The 27900-nt window shown below is 37.9% G+C and overlaps 4 protein-coding genes across 9 annotated transcripts; 2 read left to right on the plus strand and 2 right to left on the minus strand.

The window, feature by feature from the left end:
• Positions 1–1526: 1526 nt before the first annotated feature.
• On the plus strand, positions 1527–4690 carry dhrs4 (dehydrogenase/reductase (SDR family) member 4). 2 transcript variants are annotated; one of them, XM_079811137.1, is made up of 9 exons: positions 1527–1834; positions 2187–2311; positions 2520–2697; positions 3204–3305; positions 3417–3487; positions 3576–3627; positions 3760–3894; positions 4028–4083; positions 4443–4690. In XM_079811137.1, the coding sequence occupies exons 2-9, from the start codon at positions 2190–2192 to the stop codon at positions 4555–4557; spliced, it is 831 nt and encodes a 276-aa protein (XP_079667263.1). In that variant the 5' UTR covers positions 1527–1834; positions 2187–2189; the 3' UTR covers positions 4558–4690. The 2 variants fall into 2 exon arrangements, with proteins under 2 accessions (XP_079667263.1, XP_079667264.1); XM_079811138.1 differs by having other exon boundaries at positions 1575–1830.
• Positions 4691–5084: 394 nt separating this feature from the next.
• Positions 5085–14241, minus strand: tinf2 (TERF1 (TRF1)-interacting nuclear factor 2). Of its 5 annotated transcripts, none has more exons than XM_079811143.1 (11): positions 13845–14128; positions 13163–13365; positions 12801–12899; positions 12533–12625; positions 11064–11174; positions 9111–9231; positions 7689–8502; positions 7536–7591; positions 7353–7435; positions 7011–7032; positions 5085–5456 (listed from the first exon to the last, which is right to left on the minus strand). In XM_079811143.1, the coding sequence occupies exons 1-10, from the start codon at positions 13873–13875 to the stop codon at positions 7021–7023; spliced, it is 1623 nt and encodes a 540-aa protein (XP_079667269.1). In that variant the 5' UTR covers positions 13876–14128; the 3' UTR covers positions 5085–5456; positions 7011–7020. The 5 variants fall into 5 exon arrangements, with proteins under 5 accessions (XP_079667269.1, XP_079667267.1, XP_079667266.1 ...); XM_079811141.1 differs by having other exon boundaries at positions 12533–12622; positions 13845–14024; XM_079811140.1 differs by lacking the exon at positions 7011–7032 and having other exon boundaries at positions 12533–12622; positions 13845–14241.
• Positions 14242–14900: 659 nt separating this feature from the next.
• Positions 14901–18254, plus strand: cideb (cell death inducing DFFA like effector b). The gene is made up of 5 exons (XM_079805451.1): positions 14901–15053; positions 16288–16402; positions 16496–16645; positions 16833–17026; positions 17176–18254. Exons 1-5 carry the CDS (start codon positions 15028–15030, stop codon positions 17315–17317), a joined length of 627 nt encoding a protein of 208 aa, XP_079661577.1. The 5' UTR covers positions 14901–15027; the 3' UTR covers positions 17318–18254.
• On the minus strand, positions 17707–27592 carry homezb (homeobox and leucine zipper encoding b). The gene is made up of 2 exons (XM_079805439.1): positions 26847–27592; positions 17707–20838 (listed from the first exon to the last, which is right to left on the minus strand). The coding sequence occupies exons 1-2, from the start codon at positions 27147–27149 to the stop codon at positions 18970–18972; spliced, it is 2172 nt and encodes a 723-aa protein (XP_079661565.1). The 5' UTR covers positions 27150–27592; the 3' UTR covers positions 17707–18969.
• Between the last annotated feature and the right edge of the window lie 308 nt (positions 27593–27900).

Consider the following 27900-nt stretch of genomic DNA (forward strand, 5'->3'; position numbering starts at 1 on the left):
AAAAAGTGCTTGCATAAGTTGGTATTCTATTGCCTTCACATAAAATAAAAATAGTAAAATGAAATGCAATTCATAGCCTATAGCTAAATATAGCCTAATATCCATGAAAAAGATAAGCCACTGTGAAGAGTATAGATTGCACTAGTTTTTAAGTCACACTCTAAAAAAAAACCTGGTTTAAAAATAACCCAGGTTGGGTTGAAAATGGACAAACTCAGCAATTGTATTGCTTTAACACAGAGGTTGGTTAAATGTATGCCCAACCTGCTGGGTAGTTTTATTTAGCTAACTCAACTTAAAAAAAAATAAATAAAATACTGTATTGTTTGCTTAAAATGAACACAAAGTAGGCCTATGTTGGAAATTAACATGTATTATGTTTAATAAAATAACATTATTAATAAGTTAAACATAATTAAACAATAAAAGTTTATTAAATTGTTTATTAATAAATGTTCACCATTTGATTATTATTGTTGCCACTATAATTATGTATTTGTTACATTTTCATTTGTGGCATAAAAAAGAGAAAAAAAAGAAAAAGAAATGTGTCTGATTTTTTATTTGCAACCTATTTTGGGTTCATTTTAAGCCAGCCATATAGTAATTTATAAACAATAGTTGGTTTAAATACAAAAAACTACCCAGCAGGTTGGGCAAAAATTTAACCCAACCGCTGGGTTTGCATTTTCAACCCAACTTGGGTTGTTTTTAACCCAGCAATTATATGTAAATTATGCATGTATGAGTTTACCTTTGTTGGCTGTGCATCGGCATACAAGCTTTGATTCAGCAATATGCTGGGCGCCTGTTCAAATACATTAACAAAAAAAAAAAAGACTTAATGGGAAATTAACGTAATGAAAGTACTTTTAGTTTGTGTGTTTATTAAAAAAATAAATAATAACCTATATAAATTTATTAAAAGAGTGGTAGTGGTAATTAGATTATTTTGACTGAACATGTTTAGAATAATATATTAATATATATCCCGTAACCAACATTCTTCATGCAGCTTATGTAAAGATCGTCAATTATTAAATTATTTAATTTAATAAGCAGTTCTGCAGAAAACAGTGATGTCATCGTTCAAATCAGTTCTCATACTGGTGTCAGTGCAGTGAAATCAATAACAGTGTTGAATATTAAGTGTAAGAATGTTACGTATAAGAGAATAAGTAATCATACATTTGAATAATGCAATGCACTACTTTACTGTATATCCGCGACCGCAAGCTTCATTATGTTTCCTGCGACTATCGCATCTTCCTCCAGAGGGCGCTCGAGGGCTCAGAAAGTTGAATCCTCTATTAAACACTTAAAAGTCTAGACTTTTTTTGTTACATTTGTACACTAAATGTATAACCATTTAATCCGGTAATTCTAACTAATACTAATACCTGGCAATACAAATTTTAATCTGACCAATCAATCTTTATAAAATTATATTTAAAAATATCCAGTAAATAATACAGTTATCATAATGATCTGTGATTGGTCCGCCCTGACCAGCGCTGTAAAAAGTTACAGTTACCACACAACAATCTAATCTACAAGCTAGATAGTTTACATCTGATTAATGACACCAGAGAAACGGTGTAGCCGTCGAATTGCGCATAATCAGGAAAATGATTATTAATATCTAAATATATAATTATTATTCAGAAGCGTCTTACCAGACCAATTAGAGACAACTTCCGGAACGTTTATCAACGCCCTTTGTTGGACGCAATCTTCCAGTTTATGATATTTGTACGGCAATGACGTAGGAGAGAGGCGTTGATCATTACTACTTGCAAGTGCCTACAGAACAACAGACCTCCTCGGCGCGTAGGTAACGCTTTATTTCTGGTTATTAAGCTATACTTTTATTCAACACATTCTAAAGATTAAAAATTACTTCCTTTGATTCGCTCTTGGTTTTACTCAAACACGCGGTGTTGTTGTGCAGTTACCTCTGTTTAACTAACGTTAAATGTAAGCAGGATAACTTGCTGGTTTCTGAAATAAGTCACAGAGTCATCTCACCTTCTTGGCAAGGGTGTAATCGTTTTATTAATCTTAACGGAAAACTATTTTGTGTACCTGTGACTTTTACCCTAGATGACCTTTAACCCACTGTCCTACATTAGAGCTGTAAGTTACCAATTATTATGCAGACTCTCTTTTGTTCTGTCTGTCTCAAGGCAATGTTGAAGGCTGTAACCAGGTGCCTTTGGTCAAATCCTGTTGCTGGCAGAAGAATGCTGTCCCATCACATATCTCCAAATTTGTCAGGAAAAGTTGCTATAGTAACTGCATCCACAGATGGGTATGATCCTTGATTTTTTTAGTCTTAGCCCACTGTTCTTTCTTAGTTTTAGACCCTTAAAATAAAAGAGCTGTCACAGCAAAAAAAAAAAGAACAGAAAATTCTGTAATAACTGCTACAACTAGTAAAACTTATGTAAATATAAATAAATGTATTCTCAATACTTACTCACATACTGACAGACCCTTGCACTGACCAATCTTCTCAGGATTGGGCTCGCAGCCGCAGAAGCCTTGGGTCAGAGGGGAGCGCATGTGGTTGTGAGCAGTCGACGTCAAACCAACGTTGACAAGGCGGTTTCACTCCTGCGCAGTAAAAATATAAAAGTAATAGGAACCACATGCAATGTTGGGAAGGCAGAAGACAGAGAGAAGCTCATTAACATGGTGAGGAGTTTTTCTTTGTTGCTTTTTTTGTCAATTTTTGGGGGGAATTATACTGAAAGGAGTATTTGCAAATGTTATGAAGTTGGAGATTTGCCAATGTATAAGATGCTTTGAAAAACAAATGTTTGATTTAAAGTCACCATGAAATCAAAATAGACATTTCTTATTTTTTTTAATGGAACAATTTATTAATTTTTTTTTAAATTCATGCACCCTCCTGATCTTTAATCAAAGTAACTTCCCCTCCCTCTTGCAGTGACATCTCTTCGCTTCTCTTTTGACATGTTTTTCGGCGTGACACTCGCATTAGATCACAGCAATAGCAAACCACAATGATCTAACAATCCAATCAATTCCCAATGCACAAAATCAAGTCGCACCCTACTTTTTTTTTCTTGTTCGAGAAACAGTTTCACTTGCATATAAGTCACTATAGAGAAGACTATTGCAACTTCCATTTTATGCAGACTTTCTTTAAATGTTGCCCTTTACTTTGTTTATTTCAGACAATCGAGCAGTGCGGTGGTGTGGACATACTGGTGTCTAATGCAGCAGTGAACCCATTTTTTGGAAACATATTAGAATCCACAGAAGAAGTCTGGGACAAAGTATGACAAAGTTATTAAGTCTTAATAAAAAGTTATGCATAAATAAGTCAGTAGTGTTCATATAGGTATTATACCATCTAAATTTCACTGACATTTGCTTTATGTCTTCAGGTACTTAGAGTGAATGTGACGGCTTCTTTCCTTCTCACCAAACAAGTCGTGCCTCACATGGAGAAAAGAGGGTGAGAGACGAGTAAAAATGGGGGGAGTGGAAGAAACAGAAGTATTTCAAAATAAACTCTGTATTTGAGTATATGCTTTCATTTTCAGAGGTGGGTCAGTTGTGATTGTGTCTTCAGTCGCAGGATACCAGCCAATGCAAGTATGAAGACCTATAAGTTGTAAAGCTTAATCCTGCAACAGACTTCAGCCTTGTCAATTTTCACTGATAACACTGGTTTGTAGTTTGTTACTTGTTTAGCACTAGTTGAGTGTGTCACTCTTTGACTCTTAGGGTCTGGGCCCCTATAGTGTGAGTAAGACCGCTCTGCTTGGTTTAACCCGAGCGCTTGCTCCTGATCTCGCCCAGAGTAACATCCGGGTTAACTGTGTCGCCCCAGGCATCATCAAGACACGTTTTAGCTCTGCTGTAAGTATATTCTACACTTCATTTTTTGATTTACTTCTGGGAGACTCATCTTTTAGTCTAAATATATTTTGACCAAGGAGGCAACAATTATTGTATTTACAACATGCAACCCTTTGCTTCTGTTCTTCTGTAGCTGTGGGAAAATGAGGATGTGCTGAACGAGTTCTTGAAACAGACGAGCATAAAAAGGTCAGTGCATTTGCTGTTAAGACAATTAATAAAACTAACAGTTGAAGTGGAGCTTGAATAATAATTCCTAAGGGTCACTTCGGTTTACTCAGACTTCAATGTTAAGGTTTCCGTTACCACATGAGTAGGGCAATTAACTGAAAGGTGACTTAAGAATTATGCATCACAAAAATATTACATATTTAATATTATGCACCATTCTCGTCTCTTTCATAGCTAAAGTTTATGATTGCATGATTAATAATGTTTAAAAATCACATTACACATAAAAAAAATTGCTTCCCTTTCATAAGCTTTTGTACGCCTTTTGCGTTCTGGTGTTGGTATCCTGATTCTTATGTTATGTCTTGATCTTTTAGACTCGGGCAGCCAGAGGATATAGGCGGTGTGATTGCGTTCCTGTGCTCAGACGAAGCCTCGTACATCACCGGAGAGACCATCACTGTAACCGGAGGCATGAACTGCAGACTGTAAGAGGACTAGCATAGAGGCAGTAAAACCGTTATCATGTACTTGCACATAAGAGGGAAACCTTCAAATTCAATGGTTGATGTAGAAATTATACATAAAAAAAAGTTTAATTGTAATAAAATGATTTTTACAGATATTTTGCATTCATTTAGTTGTTTGATGTATAACTTGGCATTCCTGCATCTTTCAACCAGTGACTTTACATTTGGGATTACTAGAATTTAATGTTTTTATTTTAAAGATAAAAAAATAAATAAAAAAATTTACACTAAAGATTAGACTAATAACCTATGTAAGCTTGTTTTCTCCACAGAATAAAACATTTACAAAGCAAATTGCGACAATTGTGAGTTTACATCAGAACTGTGAGACAAAGTCAGAATTGCGATAAAGTCGCAATTACCTTTTTAATAACCAGTTTGAGCTTGGCATAGAATGACTTAGGATTTTGTCTGATATTTCCATGTTTTCTATGACAGTGAGCGTCCTGTTCAGAATTATTCATTTCTTTCAAAGAGTATAAAAAGATGTAGCATTAGACAAAATTCTTTATTTGAATATATTTCATTACATAACATCATCTTACATGATACCTACTACAGATACATACATAAAAAATAAAATACGATGATTATAATTATAAATGTGCACACTTCCTAAAAAAAAGCAGGTAGGCTTCCTTGATAAACAAACACAGTAAGGACCTTCTGTCTCTTGATTAAAATAAGATTTGTACCATCTATAACAACAAAAACTGCAGCATCGAAGTCTGATGTTCCCATGCAACTGCATCAATGTCTTGTTCCAGGAGACAATGGGGGGCAAAACACAGGATTCCAGAACTCCCGGAGAGTAGGCACATATGTACCAGTCTTTGTTTTGCAATACTGCTGATTGAATACCTGACAGGAAATGTATAGAAAAAGTCACAAAAAAAACACAATTTGGGTTGAAACAACCATAGTTGTTTCACAAATTAAACCTAGCCCTAGACCCAAGAGTTTCAGAATTAAGTCTTCTTAAAAGGCCTATTTGGTTGAAGATAACTTGCATAATGTTCAGGAAATAATTAGTGCAATATCCTAGAGCAAATATGGACTACTATGTCACTCAAACAGAACAAACATTATTTTTAACACTATATAGGGCCACATACACACTGCAAAGTTTGAGGATAAAAACCGCTTTAACATGCGAGAGTAAATCCCCTAAATTTTGTGGTGTCTGTGAACTTGCTATAGTTGCCAATGTTATATTAGTAACTGAAGATGTAATATTGTCTGGAAATTGTTCAAAAACAATTGTCATGTGTTGTATGTCGAGCCCGACTGATTTTATCAGCCGATATGAGCCTGCCGCAGATATAATCGGCAGATATGCCATTGCCACCGATATGAACGCACGCCCACGGGTCTCACAGCATGTGTATATTCACACAAATGTATGTCTAAACATGCCTGTGTTGTCGAGTACCATCATAAACATAGTCGGTTTTGTCTTAAAGGGATAGTTCATCCAAAAATGAAAATTCTCTCATTTACTCACCCTTAAGTTGTTCCAAACCTGTATGAGTTTGTTCTGCTGAACACAAAAGAAGATATTTTGAAGAATGTTTGTAAAAAAAATGAGTTTTTTTTTAGTAGTACCCTACTATGGTAGTCAATGGTTTCTTTATCTGCTTGGTTACAAACATTATTCAAAATATCTTCTTTGTGTTCAACACAAGAAAGAAACTCATACAGGTTTGGAACAACTTGAGGGTGAGTAAATGACAGAATTTTCATTTTTGGGTGAACTATCCCTTTAAGTGAACGTCAACATGAAATTTGCCAGTCACCACCAGCATTTTTTTGGTCATTTTCCAAGTTTCATGGCCCACAGAATATCTTGTGTGAATATCTGAACATGCAATATCTCAAAAGAAACAGACCCTCGGTTTTATTCTAGCTTCAAGCATTTTTTTTTTTATCAACCCTTGAATGTGGGTAAGTTTCATGAAAAAAGCAACATTGAGCAAAAAGCTGAGAAAAATCGCATTGTCAATGGCAGGGAAGCATTTTTCATAAAAGACGACAACAAAAATCACTCACTGCTTTTGACTGAATAACTAAGTTTTGAAGACAATGAAGTGATATTTTATATTATATACTGTATTATGTATATACTGTATTATATATACAGTACCAGTCAAAAGTTTGAACACACCAATGGGAAAGTGTGTCCAAACTTTTGACTGATACTGTTCTGTAATACACACAAAGAATATTGGCCAATATATTGATATCAGACTTTTTTTACTCCCTAATATCAGTATCGGCCCCCAAAAACCCATATCGGTCGGGATCTAGTTGTACGCACAAAGTTGCAACTTATAATACATCTCACTGTATTGTATCGCAGGGCTGGTGGGAGCAACTACGGTGTAGAGTAGAGACAGATTTAAGAGAGACACATACCTGTGATTTGCTAACACCATTCCTGGAGAAGAGAGAGACAAATTGCAGACTCGCTTTCAGAGTCCAAAAGAGAGCGACGTCACAGCATTAACAACTACTTTCTTAGGTCTTGTATAACACTACATGGATTGAATTGCGATAACCAAACTCTTGTGTACAGAACACAAATAAAGCACTCAGAAGAGCGACAACTGTATTTAGCTGCAGTGTGTACGTAGCCACAGGAACCGTATATACTGTACAACACTCTTGAGAAGCTCTGGACACTGAATTAAATGACTAAACCTTTACTCTAGTCACTGGTTCTACACTGGTGTGAGTCATGTAGGTGGAGTTACAAACCTTTCTCTTCACATTGCCGGTTGTGTCATCATCAGAATCACCTATGATGTCATCTGATGACTTAACTGAGGGAGATGGCGTTTCTACAACAGACAAAATATCAAAAGTCAGACCTCTGGCAAATAAAAAACTATAAAAAAATATATCTAAATGAAACATGACATTAACTAAATTTGTAGTTACCTAGTATACCAATTGGAAGACGCACAAGTGGAATACACGGAGAGTAAGCAGAAGACCTTAAAGAACATTTAGACAAGAATGAATTAGACAACACAACATAACATTAAATAATTAACTACAATAAATACATTTCTTTATTTAATATTATCTTACAACTTATTGGCTGATAAAATCAGGTGTTTCTCAGGCGTTGAACTCGAATCAATAAATTTCCTTTTCCGCAGCTCAGAGACACTCTTTCCCACTCTGTCTTTTGAAGTCACCAGGCTTGTAGACCTTGTATTTCCCTTCTCATCAGACGGATGATTCAGGTGGACGGGAAGATCGGCATTGCTGACGTTTAATCTGGGAAGGACAACTCTCACTTGACGTTTCATGCAGGAAATGCGGAGTGCTTCTTCCTGTGACTCGTTGGCCTCAGAGTTTCTCTTAGCGGAATATTTCCTTGTAACATCACTTACTTCATTTCCGTTCTTGGCTTCAGTCCTTTTGGGTAGCTTGTTTGCCCTCTCATTACTCCGCTCCATATCTTCTTTGCTGCCCGCTTCCCCCTCCTCTTCTACTTCACTGCCAGATGACTGACTGATCACTGTGACCAACATATTTCCAACAAAACAGTCCTCTTCTGGATCCTTTTCTAAAATCTGTTGTTTAGAACATGATCTTAGTTTGCTCCTGGTATTTCTGGGTATCTCTGAAGTTGATTCGATTTCTTGACCTAAACTGGATGCTACTTTCTCATTGTGTTTTGGGAGATCGTCATTGGCAATGGACCCGATCACAGGTGTGACCAGTAACTGGGCTTCATTTGCTGTTCTGCGAGTGGCTCTGGATTTTGACGGGACCGGATTTGAGACTCTGTTGGACGTGGGAGTGGATTCTGATTGAATAGTCTGCAGCACTCTACCCGAAAGAGGGAGGGAAAGAGAAGTCAGGATCACGTCACCAGTGGATGACAGAAGAGATGCTGAAACAGAGAGAGAGAGAGGAAAAAAGGATGGCAACATATAGAGATATTGGGGGACAAATAAAGGGAAGACAAAGTACATCTTATGGCTCGTTTCCACTGAGCGGTACGGTTCAGTAAAGTTGTGCACAGTACGCAATTTTTGCCGTTTCCATTGTTAGAAGTTGTTAAATGGTACCCTTATTTCTGAACCATACCGTTGGCACCCATCCGTTTAGGTACCTAGCACAGTAGTCCGGTACTAAAGGGTGGAGCTAGACTCACTGAAGAACGTTGATAGGTTGACAGAGAATCGTCACTTGCAGCCTTGGCTCAAACAAAGCGTGTCTTCTTGTGACAAACAGCCACATGCCGAGAAGCAAGAACAAGATCTGCTGTATGTCGTCCACTGTTGTTTACTGTGCCGCTTTCTTCTTTGTGCGAGGATGACGTACTCCACGCCTATCAAGTAAGGGTGCTATTGGAAGTGGAAACGCAAGCCGGATCAGGGTTTAGTGTCCCAAATCGTACTGAACTGTGCTGAACCGTACCACTCGGTGGAAATGAGCCATATATTCAATCTTGTACTTCTTGATATGCAATTACTTGAGTTTAGCTCCCAGACATACTTGACCCGAGGTGTCCGACGCACTTTTCGTGCTGCAGCAGAGTCCTGAGGAGCTGGGGCTGCGAGGCAGAGCGTGCACACTCCTCCAGAACAGCAGGGGCACCACTGAGCCACGAGACTGTCTGAAACCGACAGCACAATACAGAGGAGTGAGCAGAAACAAAATACTGGCCCTGACCCGAATGGCACCATCAGCTTTTGCGGTCAGCATTTGACCAAGCTTAGGGGACCTAGTCAGCAAGTGCGAGCTTCAATACTTCAATCAGCCAATTCACTTCTTTACTTACTTGCAAATTATAATAAGCAAATACTGTTTAAAGGACCACACTTACAACCAGTGGTGTAATCCTAAAAAGAGAAGTGGTGTACCATTACCCAGTAGCACCCCTCACCCCCATAAAATAAAAAATTCATGACAGTAAATCGTTTGTTTTTTAATGTTGTTCACTAGTAACATTTGTTTCATTAAAAACAAATAAATACAGTGCATTCTAAAATTGGTTGACATTATTGTTCAGATTATTTTTGACCGCATTACAGTTCTAAATATAATTGAAACATGTCGCTTTGGAATTATATTCATTGTGAAACGTGATAAATCTTAAATGAATAATTCATTAAAGTGGGTGGCAAAAAAATAAAAATAAAATCCAGATAATATTCTCTTAAATTTGCTTTGGCATTAGTAGCAATATAAAGGCCAATTATTCAAGGGTGTAGTTTTGGTTTGAACATTAGCTTATTAGCATCAGCTGGCAAACATTTACAACAGCCAATAAAAATGTGCAAACAAACCGAAGACATGCAGAATGAAAATATATTTAACATTTTTCTTTTTACTGTAGCATGGTAACGTTACAGTATGAAAAATAGCAACCTACACATATAGAAACAATAGCTACAACATGTCACAGTTGTAATATAAATCTATAGTGAAACATTTATATCAGAGATTATAAATTCTACAAGTTATTCAAAATTGACCACAATAGGACGTGATACATTCTAGTAAGGGGGTCACGAATAGTTAAAAAAGCTTCCTAATAAATGTTGGTGCAAGATGTTATCCTCTTTTCATCTGCCTTTTTAGTTCATTTGTCTGTTCTTGTTCTACATCATGTTTGACTTTCTCCATAGCGTTTTAAAGTGCTCCGAATGCATGATGCACATAATGAATGAATACCTAATGTACTCACCACCGTGTCTCTTAAGCTGCGTCCGCTGCAGTGAGAGGATTGCGCGGTATTTTCTGTGAAGCGCGAACACACACCGTCAGTTGATGATGGGCGGGGAAGGTTAGAATGATACACCAGTGCTAATCGGTGCTAATACACCAATTACAACAAAGAATAGCGAATTTACGCGACGGCATTGTACACGCTGTTAAAGTGGATCGCTTACCATGAAGCTAACCAGCTAACATGAGTGGGTTGACGCAAATATTGATCCTTAAGTCGTAATACGCAAACTGCCCTGGGCAAAAAGTAAGTATACGTGCGTATGGCCCCGACTACACCACTGCTTACAACTCACACTTGAATGTCTTTTTTTATTAAACATTAATTAAGTGATACATGACGCATTACAAAATTGAACACAAAATTCTCACATATAACATCGTATTAGTTAGGAAATGTGCAAGAAATTATTTCCTCCTTTTCAAATATTTTAGACAATTTTACAATTCCTCTCTGAAACAACAATAAAGGCTTAGAATATACAATTTTAAAGAAAAAAAAATCCAATCAAAACTCACATCTGATTTTATTTTTCTTTATTATATGCCATGATGACAGCACTAAATGTTACATTCATGGCATGAACCACAACAGAGTAGTGTAAAATACAAAAATAATAAACTCTTACAGCACTGTAAGAGAAAAAAATAAAAATCTCTGATTTCCTCAAAATGAAAAATAAGGTTATTGTCTTGGAACTATATTATGAATTATACCTGAGCAAGATCTGGAACAGGTAACAGCTTATCCACTCGGTTTATAAACTCCCACATTAGCTTCTCTAGACTGGCCACATAGTTTCCTCCATAGTGAAGATGGAATTCCTCCTGGAGTCAGAGACAAAATGTCAGCGTACATAAATCAGAGGGTGCATTAACTAAAGATTTTCAAGCATTTTATGCTATTATGCTTTTTGGATATTAGCTTTTACGTAGTGTGTAATATAGTTGTTTGTGAATGTAAAAGGTCTGCAAAATGCATGATAAATGGAGTAAATTCCAGTCTTATTTCCTGCACAAAGTTACATGGGTTGGTAACAAATTTGCATAATGCCAGCCTATGGTTTTCATTTGCTGCGTGTGAACGATGTCTACTGTAACCCGCCCTCAAACGTCTACTTTGACCCGTAGTTGAAGCTGAGACTGGAAGAGTTTGGTTCGTGTTGTTGACGTGGAGAAGCTGTTTTTTACCCGTTGAAAGCAAATCCACTTTGCATGCACTTCCAAAGGATGAGGACTCTGGCTCGAATTGATACGGTAAAACCAATGCCATGGCTGTTTGTATCACTGTGTATTAAGTGCTGAGGAAGCCTCCAGAGCTGAAATTCAGATATGGGGGGCATCTGACCAATCAGAGAAGAGTAGCTCTCGGAAACGAGGGGTTTAGAGATATTAAATCCTTTATCGAATTATCTCAGAAATTGTGAGAAAAGAGGTGATGCTGCAATGTACATTATGAGAAAATGAAAGTGTTTTTTGACCTTGGATGCATGTAAACCTGTTGTAGGAGACCAACAAAACAAAATCCGGAGCCTTTAAAAATAGCATAATAGGGGCACTTTAAAGCACCCTCATCAAAATATATCCGGTGAGTGAAGATTAGTGGTAGCCTAGAAATCTAGACGCACCCTAGCGGCAGCAAATCTAATTTGCAGCCAGGATAGTCTTGCAACTCTCCGTTGGCTTGCGAGCTGGAAAAACCAAGCTCTGGTCAGGCCAATCACATCGTGTATAGAGTTGGTGGGCGGGCTTAACATAATAACCGCAGGGTTGTGGCGGTTCCGTGTGCTACTTGTAAACAAAGAAGCTGGCGAAGAGCGGTCTTTCGAATCGGCTTTGGCCGCGACTCTGGAAGACTTGGAGTTAAGCTTTTCTTTGAGAAAAGAACAAAGAACGGCACTGAAGTCATTCTTAAGAAAGGAAGATGTGTTCGTAGTTTTGCTGACCGGATACGGCGAAAGTTTAATCTATCAACTAGCTCCGCTTCACCTTCTTCGTTGCTCTGGTTGGTTGTAGCGCTATGCTATCGCGTACAGAGGGAATTTGAAAGACAACCGTTTATCCCGCCCCTCGGATTGAACCCTGCCAACGGTGAGTTCCCAGACCAAACATCTTGATGTGGGTCTGGCTTGTCAGGCTAGATTTGTGGAGCAATTCTCCAAGATGTCCAAGTTTTTTTGTTTTACCTTGAAGAACTGTTTTCTGGCTGCTGCATTCTCCAGGAGAGAGTGCACCAGGGTTTTGAAGTTTTCTTTAGCTTCCTCCACCTTCTTATCCTTCTGAGGACAAAAGAATGTACAGCACTTGCTGATGCATCTAACTCTTGTGAAACAACATGCAAGAACAACCATTTCAACTTCTAAAGAAGCTAGATGAGACGGAATAAAACTAGAAAAAATAAATGCGTCAAACAAGCAAGGAAAAGGACAGCACCAATGTCTGGGCCAAACTCACCCTTCCTTTGGGAAAGGAGGAAGCTTGCAGCTTGCACAGCTCCTCGAGAACATGCTGAGCATCAGGAGGTTCGGACTGACGAAGCTCCTCTAAGATCATCTGCAGATTAAAGGGGTAAGAAGCAAAGAAATGTCTTTACCATTTGCATACTAAAAAGAAGCTTTAAAATTGGACCAAATGCTACTTTAATGAACCACATTTAGCTTAAAATGTAAAGGACAATGTGCAATGCATGTGTACATGACTGAGAATGACATAAAAGATGAAAGTTAAAAAAAAAAAGCATGAGCTGTTGGTTTCAGTTTGGTTCTTAGGAATTTCAAAATGTTTTTGTTTCAAATGTGACAGTAATCTAATCTTACCAGTGCCCGCAAACCCATTGTCAGCCTTGCCTGATGTCTGTAATGGAGCAACCCAGGTACAGTCTCACAGAGTGATGTTACAATCTCCTCCATTTTACCAAAATATACTACATCCCTCTTCAGCATCACCTTCCACATGGCTGCGGACAGTAGCCGCAGTGGTGGAGCTAAAAGCTGCAGAGCTGACAGGGGTAGAGGTGCATCTGTTGAAAAAAGATCTGAAACAATTATAACAAGTAAACCGTACTGAATCTCTGAAAAGTATTATTATTCATTACCTTCACACCTGTCTATACAATATGTGTATATGTATTGAACTTATCCCTAAAATTATGATAGATAGATAGATAGATAGATAGATAGATAGATAGATAGATAGATAGATAGATAGATAGATAGATAGATAGATAGATAGATAGATAGATAGATACTAAAAAGGTACATCATGTCAATGCTTAAAATGTCAACTACACAGACATTTTGATGATTTATTCTAGATATTTACAGCTCTGATATGATCATCTATATATAATAGGATGTACTGGCACATCAGCTGGAACTAAATGTGTGAATAGGATATATCTTGCATCTAATGACAGCAAAGGCACCTAAATTAAACATAAAATCAGATTACTCTTCTTTTATTAGTATATTTATTACGAGCTGCATTGCACAGACTCACCTTCATCCATCCCGTTAATCGGCGTTTTCATTGTCCTGTTCGTCCTGAAAACAAACTCTGATGTTTTGCAAATAGTTAACTTGATTTCTAAAATGGAAAAAAAACCCGTTATATAGTCCAAACAGTCATCAACAATAATCAAAGGGTAAAGGACAATTGGATAACACGGTGATCTATATTTACAGACAATACACTACGTTTAAAAAAAAAAAAAACTATTGATGGTTCATAAGGAAATAATGCTGGCCGCGGCCGCAGTAAGCATATGCTTCACGCGCCAAAATGACGAAATACTGTTTCCGGTGTGAAGTATGCCTTTTAAACAAAAACATAGCAAATGTTTTATAGGCCGTCTTGTTTTAGTTGAATGATATTACAATTATTGACCAATAGCAATACTTTATATTCTTTTTATGGTCATGTTTTATGTTTCTTTGGGGTTTTTTTTCATTATGACGTTTATGGCGTCTGTTGTTTAGGCTTTCAAAATAAAAGTCTTCCCAGTTCAAGTACTGCGTGCATATTAAAATGGGGGTTGCCACCACAATGTTATGAGCACTAGGTTTGTTCACTGCCTTTAATTAAATTCATTAACACCCACAGAATGACTACAAATAGATATTCGCTTTAAACCCATTCTGCTCATGTAAAAACAGGTTTCAAAAGAGCAGAGTTTGACATTCTGAAATAAATCCTAATGAGATAAATACAATACCTAGAAAAATCATATGCAAAATGTAAAATGATGTTTATGTTTTCTATTAGTGTTTAAGGTAGATTGTAACAACAGCATTCATTTATACAGTATAGGTAGCTATAATAGGTTTCAAAATAACTTTGTCACAGTCACAGATAAATGTGGGGAAATTATTTTTAGGTTTCAGATGTATAGCGCACACAGACAGTTATAAGTGTTACAACACTCCCCAGTCTCTCCTACTTACACCATACACACCTTGGCTCCTAAACAGTACAAATCAAGAGACCTTGCCCAATGACAAGCTATCAGACTAAATCATCCTGCAAAGTCAAAGTCCACTTGGCTAGAATCACATTATTCACAAAAAGATATTCTTCCCCAGCAGTGACAGTTTAACCAGTTTACTTCAAACAGTGAGACAGAAAGGACTGTAAACAACTGAAAGTGAGCTAACAGAGGACCTCGACCACAGAGCATACCATTATGGAAACAACATCCTCCCTGTTCAGGTAAGTGTAGTAACATTCATTTGTTGAAAATCAATACTGTTATTTACAATATACCTTCCGAAGTATGCTTTTAAATAAGCCAAATTTACATATATAGGCCTACATTTGACCAAAGTTGAGAAATATATATATATATACAGTATATATAACATATTTATATTTTTAGTTTAAAGGGTTATATCATTGTTTATCCTTAAGTCTTGAAACATTGGACTTTAACTGTTGGGTTTTACAGTACATTTGTTTTACTCCATTAACAGCTCTTAAGATAAGAGAGAGTCTGATTACAACCATGTCCCACTTTTAAAGGAGACACTGATTATTAAAGGAAATATTCTGTCTTATTTATTTATTTATTTATTTGTACAGATCCTCATGTTGTCCTAACCTCTAGTTCTAAAGAATGGGGGGCTGTTGGTTTAAAAAAAAAATATATTTTTTACAAAAGACATCGGATAGCTTTGTGTTATAAACAGACCGAAATCTTAAATTATATTTTAGTTATAATCTTCTGTTTCAAGTGAGCTGTAATCAGATAAGTTAGTTGATCTTGAGAAACAGATCAGTCTGATTTGTCAATTAATGATTTATTAGACAAGAGATGATTCAATGATCAAATAAAAAGAACAATTTGTTCACAAATCAGGCATCACCAATTCTCTCAAGAAAATGCCAAGAACAGCTTTGAGGATTTGATTGTCAGTGAATATCAAATTTCATTCCTCACACAAAGCTATCGTATGGCAAGAAGTCTCACAGTACAACAGTCATATGAACTATTATTTTTGTTTTAATGTTTTTGAAAGAAGTCTCTTACTACTCACCAAGGCTACATTTATTAGACCAAAAATACAGTAATATTTTGAAATATTATTACAATTTAAAATAACTGTTTTCTATTTGAATATATTTTAAAATGTAATTTATTCATGTGAATTTCCAGTATCCATTACTCCAGTCTTCAGTTTCACATGATCCAATCAAATTTCAGTCGGTTCATCACACAAAGCTCATATGGCTTCAGAAGACGAAACATATGATCAAACATATGAACAAAGTTATATGATCCAAGCCTTCCACAGAAGAAAGTCAGTCATAGTAGGATGTATGAACGTAAATAATGGGAATTTAAGTTTCTGGGCAAATAGTACTTTTTCTAAACTTTCTTGACCTCATATTCTATTCTGTCTTGACGTTTTGCCTCTTCCTCGTTTCCAAACCCTCTTTCTGTCAGGTCAGTGTCTCGACGGGTTTGGTCGCCCCCTCAGCGTCCGTTCAGAGTGTGTTCCTGGAACAGAGAGGTCAAAAAAGGAATCACTGCAGGAACCCTAGAGGAGCTCAAAGAGAAGGTACAGAAAGGAAAACCCAGTTTTAGTTCAACTGAACGTTTTGCCATATTTGATCATGCGTGGTACATTTTTATACTGTGATACTTACCTCAGGCAGCTCAGGCTCTCTTGATATCTACTGTGCTGACTTTGGTGTGTGAGGAAGATGGGACAGAGGTCGACTCCGATGAGTTCCTCATAGCCCTGCCGGACAACACCGTTTTCATGGCCCTGAAACCTGAAGAAATCTGGAGACCTCATCCTGTATGTATGTGTTTATGTCAAGCAGAAACCATTTTTATTTTATCTGGAATTAGTAGTTGCTTTAAGGTGTGAAAACCCAGTTAAATACAATTTTGTAATAACTACATTATTATTAATGACTCATTCACTTATGAGATCATTTGTATTGTTCAGTACCTTATCTTTTTAATAACTTTCCCCCTCCTAGTTACTCAAAAGGGGTGGCAACAAACCAGGTGATAATAAGCCACGGACAGGAAAAGACATCGCTCAGATCACCTTTGATCTTTACCGTACGCACCCCAAAGATGTTTTCGGCTCACTGAATGTGAAAGCCACATACCAAGGGCTCTACTCTGTCAGTGCAGATTTTCAATGCTTGGGGCCAAAAAAAGTCCTGAGGTAAGAACGGTTCCCCTCTTAATACTGCAATACAGATTACAAATGGAAACTCTCTAAGCATTTTAAGGGTTTGTTTGACTAGTTATTTGCACATAACCTTTATCAATTAAGCCAAGTGAATTGTATTCAACCCATTTGTCGTCTCTCAGGGAGGCCCTCAGAGTCATGTCCACTCTCCTCCAGGCTGCTGGACACTTGCTGATCTCATCTGCTGCTGTAATTCGCCGTATTATCCAGGGAGCGGATCTTCTTCAAGCCCAGCATAAACAACCTATCGAGTATTGGGAATAATTTATAAGACATAAATCCAATAGAGACTTTGGGATGTTTCCTAGATAGATTTATATGATAACTTTAAGGTTTGATTTAACATTAATGCATTAGGTAACATGAATGAACAACATTTTTACAACATTTATTAGGTCAAATGTTAATCTCTACACTATGGTTCAAAAGTTTGGGATCTGTAAGATTTGTTTTAAATGTTATTGATAGAAGTGTATTTATTTGATCAAAATACACTATAACTGCAATATTATGCAATATTAGAATTTAAACATTTTCAGCATCATTACTCCAGTCTTCAGTGTCACAAGATTCTTCTGCTCAAGTAACACTTCATGGAAAACGTTGTACTGGTTAATATTTTTGTGGAAATCATGATTCATTTTTTTCAGGATTCTGTGATGAATAGAAATCTCAAACTAACAGCATTTATTTGAAATAGCAATTTTAAATTGAATAGTAAAATATGCTATACAATAGTACTATAGTATATACAAATTATATTTATAAATTAACATTCACCTAGATTAATAAATGCTGTAAAAATTGTTTTTCATTAGTTACTTTGCTGGTTTTATGGACAATTCATGGAAAAAGTTGCTCCAGGAAAATGCTTAGATTTCTATGAAAACTGCCTTTTAAGAGTAATTTTTTTTTATTTTTAGGACTACCCAGTGTTACTTATTATGTGTGTTTGACCCTCTTTATAAATGTTCATTTCACTTTTACCATTCAATATGTTTACACGATAGATGTGTCATAATTTTACCTTCCTCGTTTGATAGCCGCTTTGGATAGAAGCATCAGCTAAATGAATACATGTAAAAATGTAAATGTAATGTAAATACAAAATTGTTGTAATAATGAATGTTTAAAAAAAATAAACATGTTTTTAAGATTGATTTATTAAGTAAAACCAAATTGGTACAAAAAGCTTCAGCACAAAAAAAGACAGTCTCTCTAATCAGTTCACTTGATGCATAGACTAATCAACTTTATAAGGGTACTACAAGATTTTAATTAGTTTTAAAATAAAAAAAAGGATCACAAACATTATGATCGAACAAAAAACAAAAAAAAAAGAACCAAGCACATAAATTATGTAGTATTATGTTAGCACGATGTTTCCGTCAAAGAAACATATCTGTGTAGCACAGTGTGGAGTTAAAAGATTGCAGTTCTGCTGCTAATAACCTTAAATACAATTGACCTTTGTAAAAGCAAACATCTACATATCTAAGCTCGAAGTGCAACTTAAACATGAAAATGGCAACACGCATGCATCCGCTCTGTTGAGTCACACTGAGAACCACAATCATTAGACCTCTGATAAAACAAGCTACAAAACAAAATACATTGTACTGTAAGTCAGTGCCTTGCCATACACAATTTTGTTGATTACTTTAAAGTACATATTCTAATACTAAATATGTTTGATTCAAGTAAGATGCTTAGGTTTGGAGATACATATTGCATAACAATGTTGTGAGAGAGGTTCTACAAGGCCCTGGTCATAGCATTAAATTGGGATGGAAATATCCAGATAGGTTAAAAGGAAAAAAAGTATTTGTGTAACATCTTTGGCAGTGATGTGGAATTCAGTTTCCACCTATCTGCACAGCTACAAATGCCATTGCAAACTGACTTCGCTGCCAAGGTCAGAGTGCACCCTCAGGTAAAACCGGGGTACCTCCCTGAAAAAGTTTGTTCCATGTTGGTGCTTCGCCCCCTCCACCTCCGTTAGCAACCGTAGAATCACCCAAACTCAAGCCAGAGCCCATGTTCTCAAACGAGACTCTTCCCCGTGAATACTTCCCGCCCCTTTTCTGTTGTTGCATTATGACGGCGATGATGCGTTCCCTCTCCTGTGAGGTCATCCAGCGCATCTGATTGTGTTTGACATGGTAACGCGTGTCTCCGTACCACTGGATGATCTCGGTCCTTGTCAGGCCGGTCTTCTGCTGGAGAATCAAGTAGTCGTCACTTGTGGGCCACTGGCAGCGAAGGAAGTTCTGCCGCAAAATTTCCAACTGTTCCCTCGTCTTCTTACGAAGTCGCACATTTGGTTCTACCCGGCCGCGGATGAATGACGGAGATGGAGAAGGAGAAGGGGAGATATCCACAGAGTATTGTTGAACGGAAGCGTTGCTGTCATCCAACTCACCTTCATCACTTACTTCCTCCTTGGTCTCATTTGATTGGTTGAGTGGTTCCTCATCGTCAGCCACATCCACATCAACCTCAAACCCTGCCTCTGTGTCTTCAGCCTCGTCGTTGTCATAAAAATCAGCACTAGGTAGAACATCGTTCTCCACCTCGTTCTGAGAGTTGGGTTGCGCCAGCTGCAACGACCGATTGCGCCCTGCAAGCTTGGCTAGCCAAGCCCGGCCGTTCTTGCGAAGCTGGTAGCGGCTGTCAGCGAACCATTTGCGGATTTCACGCCGATTAAGTCCAGTCATTTTCTGGAGGCGCTGAACCTCGCCATCAGAGGGCCAAGACTTCTGTACAAAACTGCGGCGCAGGGCCATCAGCTGTGCTTTCGATTTTTTCCCTGGCAAGCAGTGTAGAGACTGTGAAAGCTCGGGAAGCTCGGGGTATGGCATTGCTGTCTGTTGCTCATTCATAATCACGTATGATGAACGTCCGTAGGGATCGAGCAGCTGGACTCCAGTATTGTGAGGCGGTAAGTTTCTCCTTTCACTTTGGAGGTGAGGGTTAACTTGAGGAACTTGGGATGCAGGTCCAAGACCATTTCTGTACACAACGTTAGAACTGAGCAACTGCGGTACACCGTTAGTGGATTGGGAAGCATTATTCTGGCTTAAATGCAAGCGGTTTTGGTCAGTGATGATGTGTTGAGGAACAGTACGGCTGGGTTTAGGCGTGTGGTCTCTCTGGTCTACATGGGCATCTGCCACAGGTGGCGGTACAAAATCCTGTTGCGTTTCATCACGTCCCAAACTATCCTCCTCGTCGTTGATTTCCACACACTCCTCGGCGACCGCTCTTTTCTGAATTCGCCACAGCTTGCGTCGTGTTTCTTGGATGTCATCATCAGCCCAGCTAATTCCATAACGTACCCGTTGCATCATGAACCATGCTTTAACTCTCTCTGGGGGTAATGCACACTTTCGAGCAAGAGCGCTTGCCTCCTGTGATGTGGGGTATGGGAACTCATTAAACGCTTCCACGAGTTCTGACACGGCATCCAGCTCGTGGACCTGCTCCGAGCGCACCCAGATAAGCTTTAACCCCTCGGATACCAATGGAAGACAGACTAGGTTAGCCTGGTTGTGTGTTGATGTGCCAGAGGAGGCTGTCTGCCTCTTTTGGCTGGACTCCTTAGTCCCTGAAGAGCAGGGTGACTTCTCCTGAGGTAATTCGGAGGATGAGCTCAGCGTTTCTTCAGGAGCAGGTGAGACGTCCATCTTCTCTACCTGTTCTTTTGCCGCCACGGACGATGAGGTTTCATTTGAGACTTCAGGAGTTTGAAGTGAAGTAGATTCAGATCCCTCAGTGGTGACTGGCTGAAAAGAGTGAGATCAAGAAATATGTATACAAAATTAGAAATTCTCTCTTACTGACTTAAAGTTAAATGCCACTGCAATTAAAGGGTTAGTTCACCCAAAAATGAAAATTTTGTCATTAATTACTTACCCTCATGGCGTTCGACACCCGTAAGACCTCCGTTCATCTTCAGAACACAAATGAAGATATTTTAGTTGAAATCTGATGGCTCTGAAAGGCCTCCATTGGCACAATGCACGGTTCACTCTCAAGACCCTTAAAAGGTACTAAAGACGTCGTTACAAAGTCCATCTCACTACAGTGGTTCTACAATAACTTTATGAATCGGCGAGAATAGTTTTTGTGCGCAAAAAAACCCTAAATAACGACTTGTATAGTGATGACGATTTCAAAACACGGCATCATGAAGCTTAGAAGCTTTATGAATCAGTGAGTCGAATCATGATTCGGATCGCGTGTCGAACCGACAAACTGCTGAATCGACTCACTGATTCATAAAGCTTCGAAGCTTCATGATGCCGTGTTTTGAAATCGTCATCACTATACAAGTCGTTATTTAGGGTTTTTTTGCGCACAAAAACTATTCTCGCCGATTCATAAAGTTATTGTAGAACCACTGTAGTGAGATGGACTTTGTAACGACGTCTTTAGTACCTTTTAAGGGTCTTGAGAGTGAACCGTGCATTGTGCCAATGGAGGCCTTTCAGAGCCATCAGATTTCAACTAAAATATCTTCATTTGTGTTCTGAAGATGAACGGAGGTCTTACGGGTGTCGAACGGCATGAGGGTAAGTAATTAATGACAGAATTTTCATTTTTGGGTGAACAGACCCTTTAAAGTCACAATGGAATAAAAATGGACAATCACTATTGTTTTAATGAAATACTGCAGTGTTTATTATAAATGATTTATCCATGCACATCATTATTTATTTTTAATTAATGTGCCCTCGTAATCTCACTGTAAAAAAAATTCAGGTCTCCAATTGAAAATTTTCTAGTGACCGATCATCACATCTAAATTTTTCAGTTGGCCAAATTGAATTTCTGTGAATTGATGCAATTTAATTCACAGAAATTCAATTTGGCCAACTAAAAAATTTAAATGTGATCAGTCACTAGAAAATGTTCAATTGGAGAATGGAGACCTGATTTTTTTTTTACAGTGCAGTAATATTAACTTTTCCTCCCCCTCGCAACGATATCTCTCCTCTGATGAAATGTACACTAATGCGAGGGCTGGAGTAATAACATTACTTCCCCTTCATCCACCTGTCACTCACATGACATCACAGCAATTAGCAAAAAACAATGATCCAACAATCCAATCAATTCCTGATCGACAAAATTCAATGGCCTACATTTCAATGGCCATTTCACTCACATATGCGTCACAATAGGTAATAAAAGATAATGACAATTTCCATTTCATTTCAACTTTAAAACTAGACAAAGGTGTGTGAGAGTGTGCTATATTGTGAATATTGACCCATATAAAGAGATTTGGTAGGCCCAGAAGGTTAATTTGCAATTCCCATAAGGAAATTCCAATGGGCTTTTAAATTTGAGTAAAATAAGGTCTGTTAGGCCCGGTTTACAGCAATTAAATAAAATATGTAATCCTAAAACCCAGAAGAGAACCATAGCATTTTCAAGCAATTTACTAAGTGTTTTTAAAATTGTTGTTACAATCTGTGAGTAAAATGAGATCTGTGGCTAACATTACTCGAAAAGACTTTTACATGTTGTTCTACAAAACCAAATACACAGTCATATGGAAATGTAGTTAGGTCACACAAGTCTTTCTCTTCATATAGCAGCTAATTAGTGTTTCTTTGAATCTTTCCAGCTGTGCTTCATCAACAGTACACAAAATGCCAACAAACTCAACTGTAACTTATGATTATCAATAGTTTGCCATAAGTCTGATATACCTCACACTAAGCAGTGTCCCATCTTTCCGACATGACTGCAGCAAATAAAATTTAAAAAATCACCAGCGTGAATTTTGAAGCAGTTGCAGTTTTAAAAAAGTTGCTAACAAGAATCAACGACAAGGATTAACAAGGAACCATTGGAATCCTCATTACAACTTGTAAAAAACGTAATGATTAAATATGGCATTTCCAATTGTGTCACATATGAGTGAAACAGTAACTTTAATGAGCAAAAAAAAAGTAAGACAGGACTTGATTTTATCGATCAGGATTTTATTGGATCGTGGGTTCATTGTCATTTGCTACTTGCTGCAATTTCATGTTGAGCGACAGGTTGCTGGAAGGGAGGGCTCCTGTGATTTCTACCAAAACAAACCCCTACAACAGATATTTCTATTGTGATTTCTACTGAGTGGAACCCCCTGCCAAGAGATTGTGATCGAGAGGGTCAAATTAAATTATACTAGGGCCCCTGAAACCTAGAGACACCACTGGCGAGGGGGAGGGGAAGTGAATGTTTTTGATTTAAGATTAATAGGGCACTGTGATATTGCATAAACAATAAAAATGGGCAATTATGACTTCATGGTGACTTGGTCTCTGTCTCATTTCAAAGGCGGTGTCATCTGAAGGTCAGATTTATTGGCTGCATACACATCATTGAGGCTGTCTAAGTAAATTCTTTCTTACTTTGGAATGTAGGGGTTACTTTTGCTGTTATGTACACCTCACTAGGAATAAGAGTCAATTTATAGTGGTTACTTTTCTGAGACATCCTCAGGCATTCACATTACGAGCCTTGTACTCAATTCCGATTTATTGCTCAGATCCACATTTTTTTTGTCTAGCTGTTCACATTGTTATTTTAAATGTGTCCAATATCAGATTCCAGTGTGAACAGATCACGGTCCTGAACTGACCTGCATGCGCAAAATAATAATAAATAGATGTCCTGCAGCACCCTGTCATTCGGATGTAAACATGTAGAACATTAAAGTAAGTGATTGCGCAGTCATTTATTGTGTGATCTGCTGCAGAAGCCAGCAAACTTATGTGCAAAGGATATTAAAACAAAAAACAAAGATTTATGATATGAGCCCTTGTGTTTTGCTAGTATGTAGAGCTGTAAATGTAATACTTATAAGTTGACACATCACCATCCTTCCACTGACTACCTTTCGCAACTTGATAACTTCAGATATGAAAAATCTTTGAAGTGTCTCCAAAGAGCGCAGAATTGTGACGAATGTTGCTCTAGAGTGACGCAAAAGTTGCATAAATTCCAACATGACAGTTCAGACTGAAGGTCGCATTGCAAAACATCCGGGGCTGTATTCACAAAACATTTTATCTTGGCACTAAGAGATCTCCTAAATAGCAGTAAAAGTTCTTAGCTTAAGAGTTTTCTCTTAAAATATATTCACAAAGCTGCTGAGACCAACCTTTACTAAGGAATAGAGAGAAGTCTTAAGCTAACAGTAAGGGCGGGGTTGACCTCGTTGCTATGGATGATGTCATCACGCATGTCCACAGTGATTGGCTGATGGGGGAGGAGTCTCTGTCAGTGATAGAAATATTGTAGAACGTATGTTGCCATATTCAAAAACTATTTTAAAATAAAATTGTTGCCATATTCAAATAAAGATAGAAAAATGATGTTGCATATTCAAATGAAGATAAAAAAAATAGGCTTAGTGTCACTAATTAAACAAGTATATTTTCAGCTAATTATCAGATTGTAGAAGAAGCGATAAATCATGTTTTATAAACAAAGTTCGGGAGGAGCACCATCTAATCTTGAGAGGAGACATACAGTATACACAACCGATTCATCTAGTTACCTTGACAGTTTTCTGCACCAGAACCAGAAAATATGACCATATCACACCAGTCCTCAGGTCTTTACACTGGCTTCCAGTTACATTTAGAATAGATTTTAAAGTGCTATTACTTGTATATAAATCACTCAATGACCTAGGACCTAAATACATTGCAGATATGCTGATTAAATACAAACCCAACAGATCACTCAGATCATCAGGATCAAGTCAGTTAGAAATACCAAGGGTTCTCTCAAAGCAAGGAGAGTCTGCTTTTAACTATTATGCCAGACGTAGCTGGAACCAGCTTCCTGAACAGATCAGATGTGCTCCAACAGTAGCCACTTTCAAATTCAGACTCAAAACACATCTGTTCAGCTATGTATTTACTGAATGAGCACTGTGCTTCTGTACGTGCTTTGTCCGAACTGCTTGCATTTTAATTTATATGTTTCGATTTAACCCTGTTTTTATTTTTAATTATACTCTTTATTTTTATCTTTCATATTTTTTATTTTGTTAAGGCTGTCTGGGTGGAAGAGGTTGAGAGACGGGGAGCGATTAATAAGTGGGGTGGATAAACCATAAGTGGATGACTGATTCTGTGGTAAATGCAACGTGATTAAAATTTAGAATTTTGAGATATCACGTGGGCGAGGAGGCCGTGCTGTGAGCCGGTTTTGGGCTATTGAGAGCCAATAAGAGAGGACACTATTGGGAGTGTCCGCCCGTCTGGTCTTGGGTGAAGAGATCAGATCTGTACGGAGACATCCGACAGATTCATTAGCGAATTAATTAGACCTGGTAGTCTAAGGACCGGGAGTCCAAAAATAGGGCACTTGAGGTGTCCGCCTTTGGTTGGATATCAAGGGTAATTACAGGGCGCTATTACGAGCGTCCGCCCGGCTGGCCTTGGGTAAGTTGGTCAGATCTGAACGGAGACGTCCGACAGATTATTAGCGTGCGCACGCTAGAGGGGAAAAACCACAGAAGCAGACAGCCAATATGGGGAAGTCCCAAAGTTTTAAAGTAAACCTGACTCAATAGGGGATTTCATCTTTATTTTTTATTTATTTTCATTCCTATTATAACTGTTTTAATTCAATAATTTAATTTCTGTGTAAAGCACTTTGAATTGCCACTGTGTATGAAATGTGCTAAACAAATAAACTTGCCTTGCCTTATGCTGCACAACAAAGCTCTTACTGTATTCCTATCGATATTGTGTTTACTGTTAGTTGTGGTGATGAAAGCATTTTGTGAGAGAAATAGCTTCGCAATGACGAGATCACGCGATAAACAGACTGTACTCAATGCTCTTCACTGCAGCCTTTCATGTGATGGGAAAAGATCTAAAAATAATGCTATAATCAACACTTTCACGGTTCGTTAATCTCGACAGCTGTAATAGTAAAAAAACGTAGTACAAGTATTCAAGAGGGGCTCCACATGTAATATGCATTTCAAATGCAAAGATGTCAGCCAATCACAACAGTCAGTGGGCGTTTACACTGAAGTCTCACAGCAGACACGCCCCTTCAAACAGAGCATTTAAGTCAGAGGGCTAAAATCAGGACAGAATAATGCCTTTTATTTCTAAATTAGAACATTCTATGATATAAAATCATACTAAAAATATAAGTACACCTCAGGAAACAAAATAAAATAATAAAAAAATCCACATCATGGGACCTTTAAGATGTTTTTTGAATACAGCCCCTGGCCTGTATCAGATCAGGACCACATATAGAAGTGGCACAAATCGGAATTTAAAAAAATCAGGTTCAATGTGGTTTGTGCTGTTCATACTGTCATGAGAAAACCAGATCTGAGTCACACGTGAGCAAAAGAATTGGGCCTTATTTCCCTGCAGTCTGAATGTAGCCTCAGTGATGCATGCAGACCTCCAGAAATGATAGCAATTATGTTTGTTGACACAGCAAGTAAGTTACGTTTTTGTTTTTTGTTTTCAAATTGAGAAGAAAAATGACCCCCCCCCCCCCATCCCACCCCACGAATACTCTCCATCTGCCATTGGTTGGTTAAAGAGATAGTCCCGCCCCAAAAGCACACCAATGGCGCCTGACACACATTTTTTACACTTTACACTAGGAATAGCTTAAGAGCTCTCTGCATATTAAGCCGTAATAGGATCAATTATTAACATTAAAACAAATTTTAAAAACTTTATTATTTCACAGCATCTCTAGTGGACATCAATAAATACTGACAACACAAAACTTTACTTACTTTATCCTTGACAGATCTCTTTCCCAGGTCACCATCGGAGCAGTGTGTCTCCACATCACCCACCCGCTCCGGTCGCGCTTCACGTCGCTCGCCCGTCAACGAGTCAGAAAGGCTGGTGACAGGATGAGCGGCGTGCAGGTGCTGACTGAGACATTTAACATCTTGCGCTTTATAACCACAAATTCGACACTCGTAAGCATCCTTAACTGTCTCCCCTGCATCTCCTCCAGGCTTTGCCGCTGGGTCTGGTGGTGAAGAGCGCGTGCTAGCGCTCTCGAGCTGAGGAGCTGCGCACTGCTCCATGGCAACCTATGCTCGACCTAGCCAAGACGCAATTCATACAAGCGAACACACCGACCAGACAACTAAATTTCTCCTTCAACAAAGTCGGTGCGTAATACCCTAAAGGATGAAACGAGTTTCATTTGAATAAAATAATTGTACACGGGGTCAACATGCAAGAGTTCAATGCTGAATCCGAATTTATGGCCACACTGGTCTGAGTATGGAACAAAGGCTGGCTAGCCAGCGAGCTAACACAAGCGCTTGTCGTGTTAGCTTCACACACAGATGCAGAAAAAAGTAAAAAATAGCCCGCTCGGATGCAAACTGGTTTATTTATTGTTTTTCTTTTTTTCATTAGATGTAGTTACTTAAAAATAAGGCAACTGTAAGTGCCATTCCGAGCTAATCGCACTCGCCTATGGGTCGCACAGTTGTCCAGAAAGCTGTCACAGGTTTGGTTTGTCGCATCCTCCGAGTGTGAAGCCAGAGCGGCTTCAAAATAAAAGTTCATTGACAACCGCGTTCTCTTTATTGATTCAAATTGAAACTTTATTGAGGTGGTAAAATAGCTTTACACTCCCAAAACATCAGTAACTGTACATTTTCAAACATACACACAATAAAAAAATAATAATAATAAAAGTAAAAATAAAAAAAGAACAGGTTATGTCTAATCATAGTATAAACAAAAAAAACTTTCAGGGATTTCCTCATTTACAATCAAATACATTTTAACAATGGTTTCTTTAGGATTAGATGTCAGACTAGC

This window comes from Gobio gobio (assembly GCF_949357685.1).
Source record: "Gobio gobio genome assembly, chromosome: 2".
Classification (NCBI taxonomy): Eukaryota; Metazoa; Chordata; class Actinopteri; order Cypriniformes; family Gobionidae; genus Gobio; species Gobio gobio.

What these genes read in the sequence shown, in the direction of transcription:
- dhrs4 (XM_079811137.1), top strand. Translation starts at nt 2,190, where the DNA reads ATGTTGAAGGCTGTAACCAGGTGCCTTTGGTCAAATCCTGTTGCTGGC. An exon ending in CAGGATACCAGCCAATGCAA is followed by an intron (nt 3,628 to 3,759) that starts GTATGAAGACCT and finishes TTTGACTCTTAG; the next exon opens with GGTCTGGGCCCCTATAGTGT. An exon ending in AAACAGACGAGCATAAAAAG is followed by an intron (nt 4,084 to 4,442) that starts GTCAGTGCATTT and finishes TTGATCTTTTAG; the next exon opens with ACTCGGGCAGCCAGAGGATA.
- tinf2 (XM_079811139.1), bottom strand. Translation starts at nt 13,875, where the DNA reads ATGAAAACGCCGATTAACGGGATGGATGAAG. An exon ending in CCAGAAAACAGTTCTTCAAG is followed by an intron (nt 11,175 to 12,532) that starts GTAAAACAAAAA and finishes CTCTGACTCCAG; the next exon opens with GAGGAATTCCATCTTCACTA. An exon ending in CCGGCAATGTGAAGAGAAAG is followed by an intron (nt 5,457 to 7,352) that starts GTTTGTAACTCC and finishes ATTTCCTGTCAG; the next exon opens with GTATTCAATCAGCAGTATTG.
- cideb (XM_079805451.1), top strand. Translation starts at nt 15,028, where the DNA reads ATGGAAACAACATCCTCCCTGTTCAG. An exon ending in ACAACATCCTCCCTGTTCAG is followed by an intron (nt 15,054 to 16,287) that starts GTAAGTGTAGTA and finishes TCTTTCTGTCAG; the next exon opens with GTCAGTGTCTCGACGGGTTT. An exon ending in AAATCTGGAGACCTCATCCT is followed by an intron (nt 16,646 to 16,832) that starts GTATGTATGTGT and finishes TCCCCCTCCTAG; the next exon opens with TTACTCAAAAGGGGTGGCAA.
- homezb (XM_079805439.1), bottom strand. Translation starts at nt 27,149, where the DNA reads ATGGAGCAGTGCGCAGCTCCTCAGCTCGAGAGCGCTAGCACGCGCTCT. An exon ending in AGAGATCTGTCAAGGATAAA is followed by an intron (nt 20,839 to 26,846) that starts GTAAGTAAAGTT and finishes CACTCTTTTCAG; the next exon opens with CCAGTCACCACTGAGGGATC.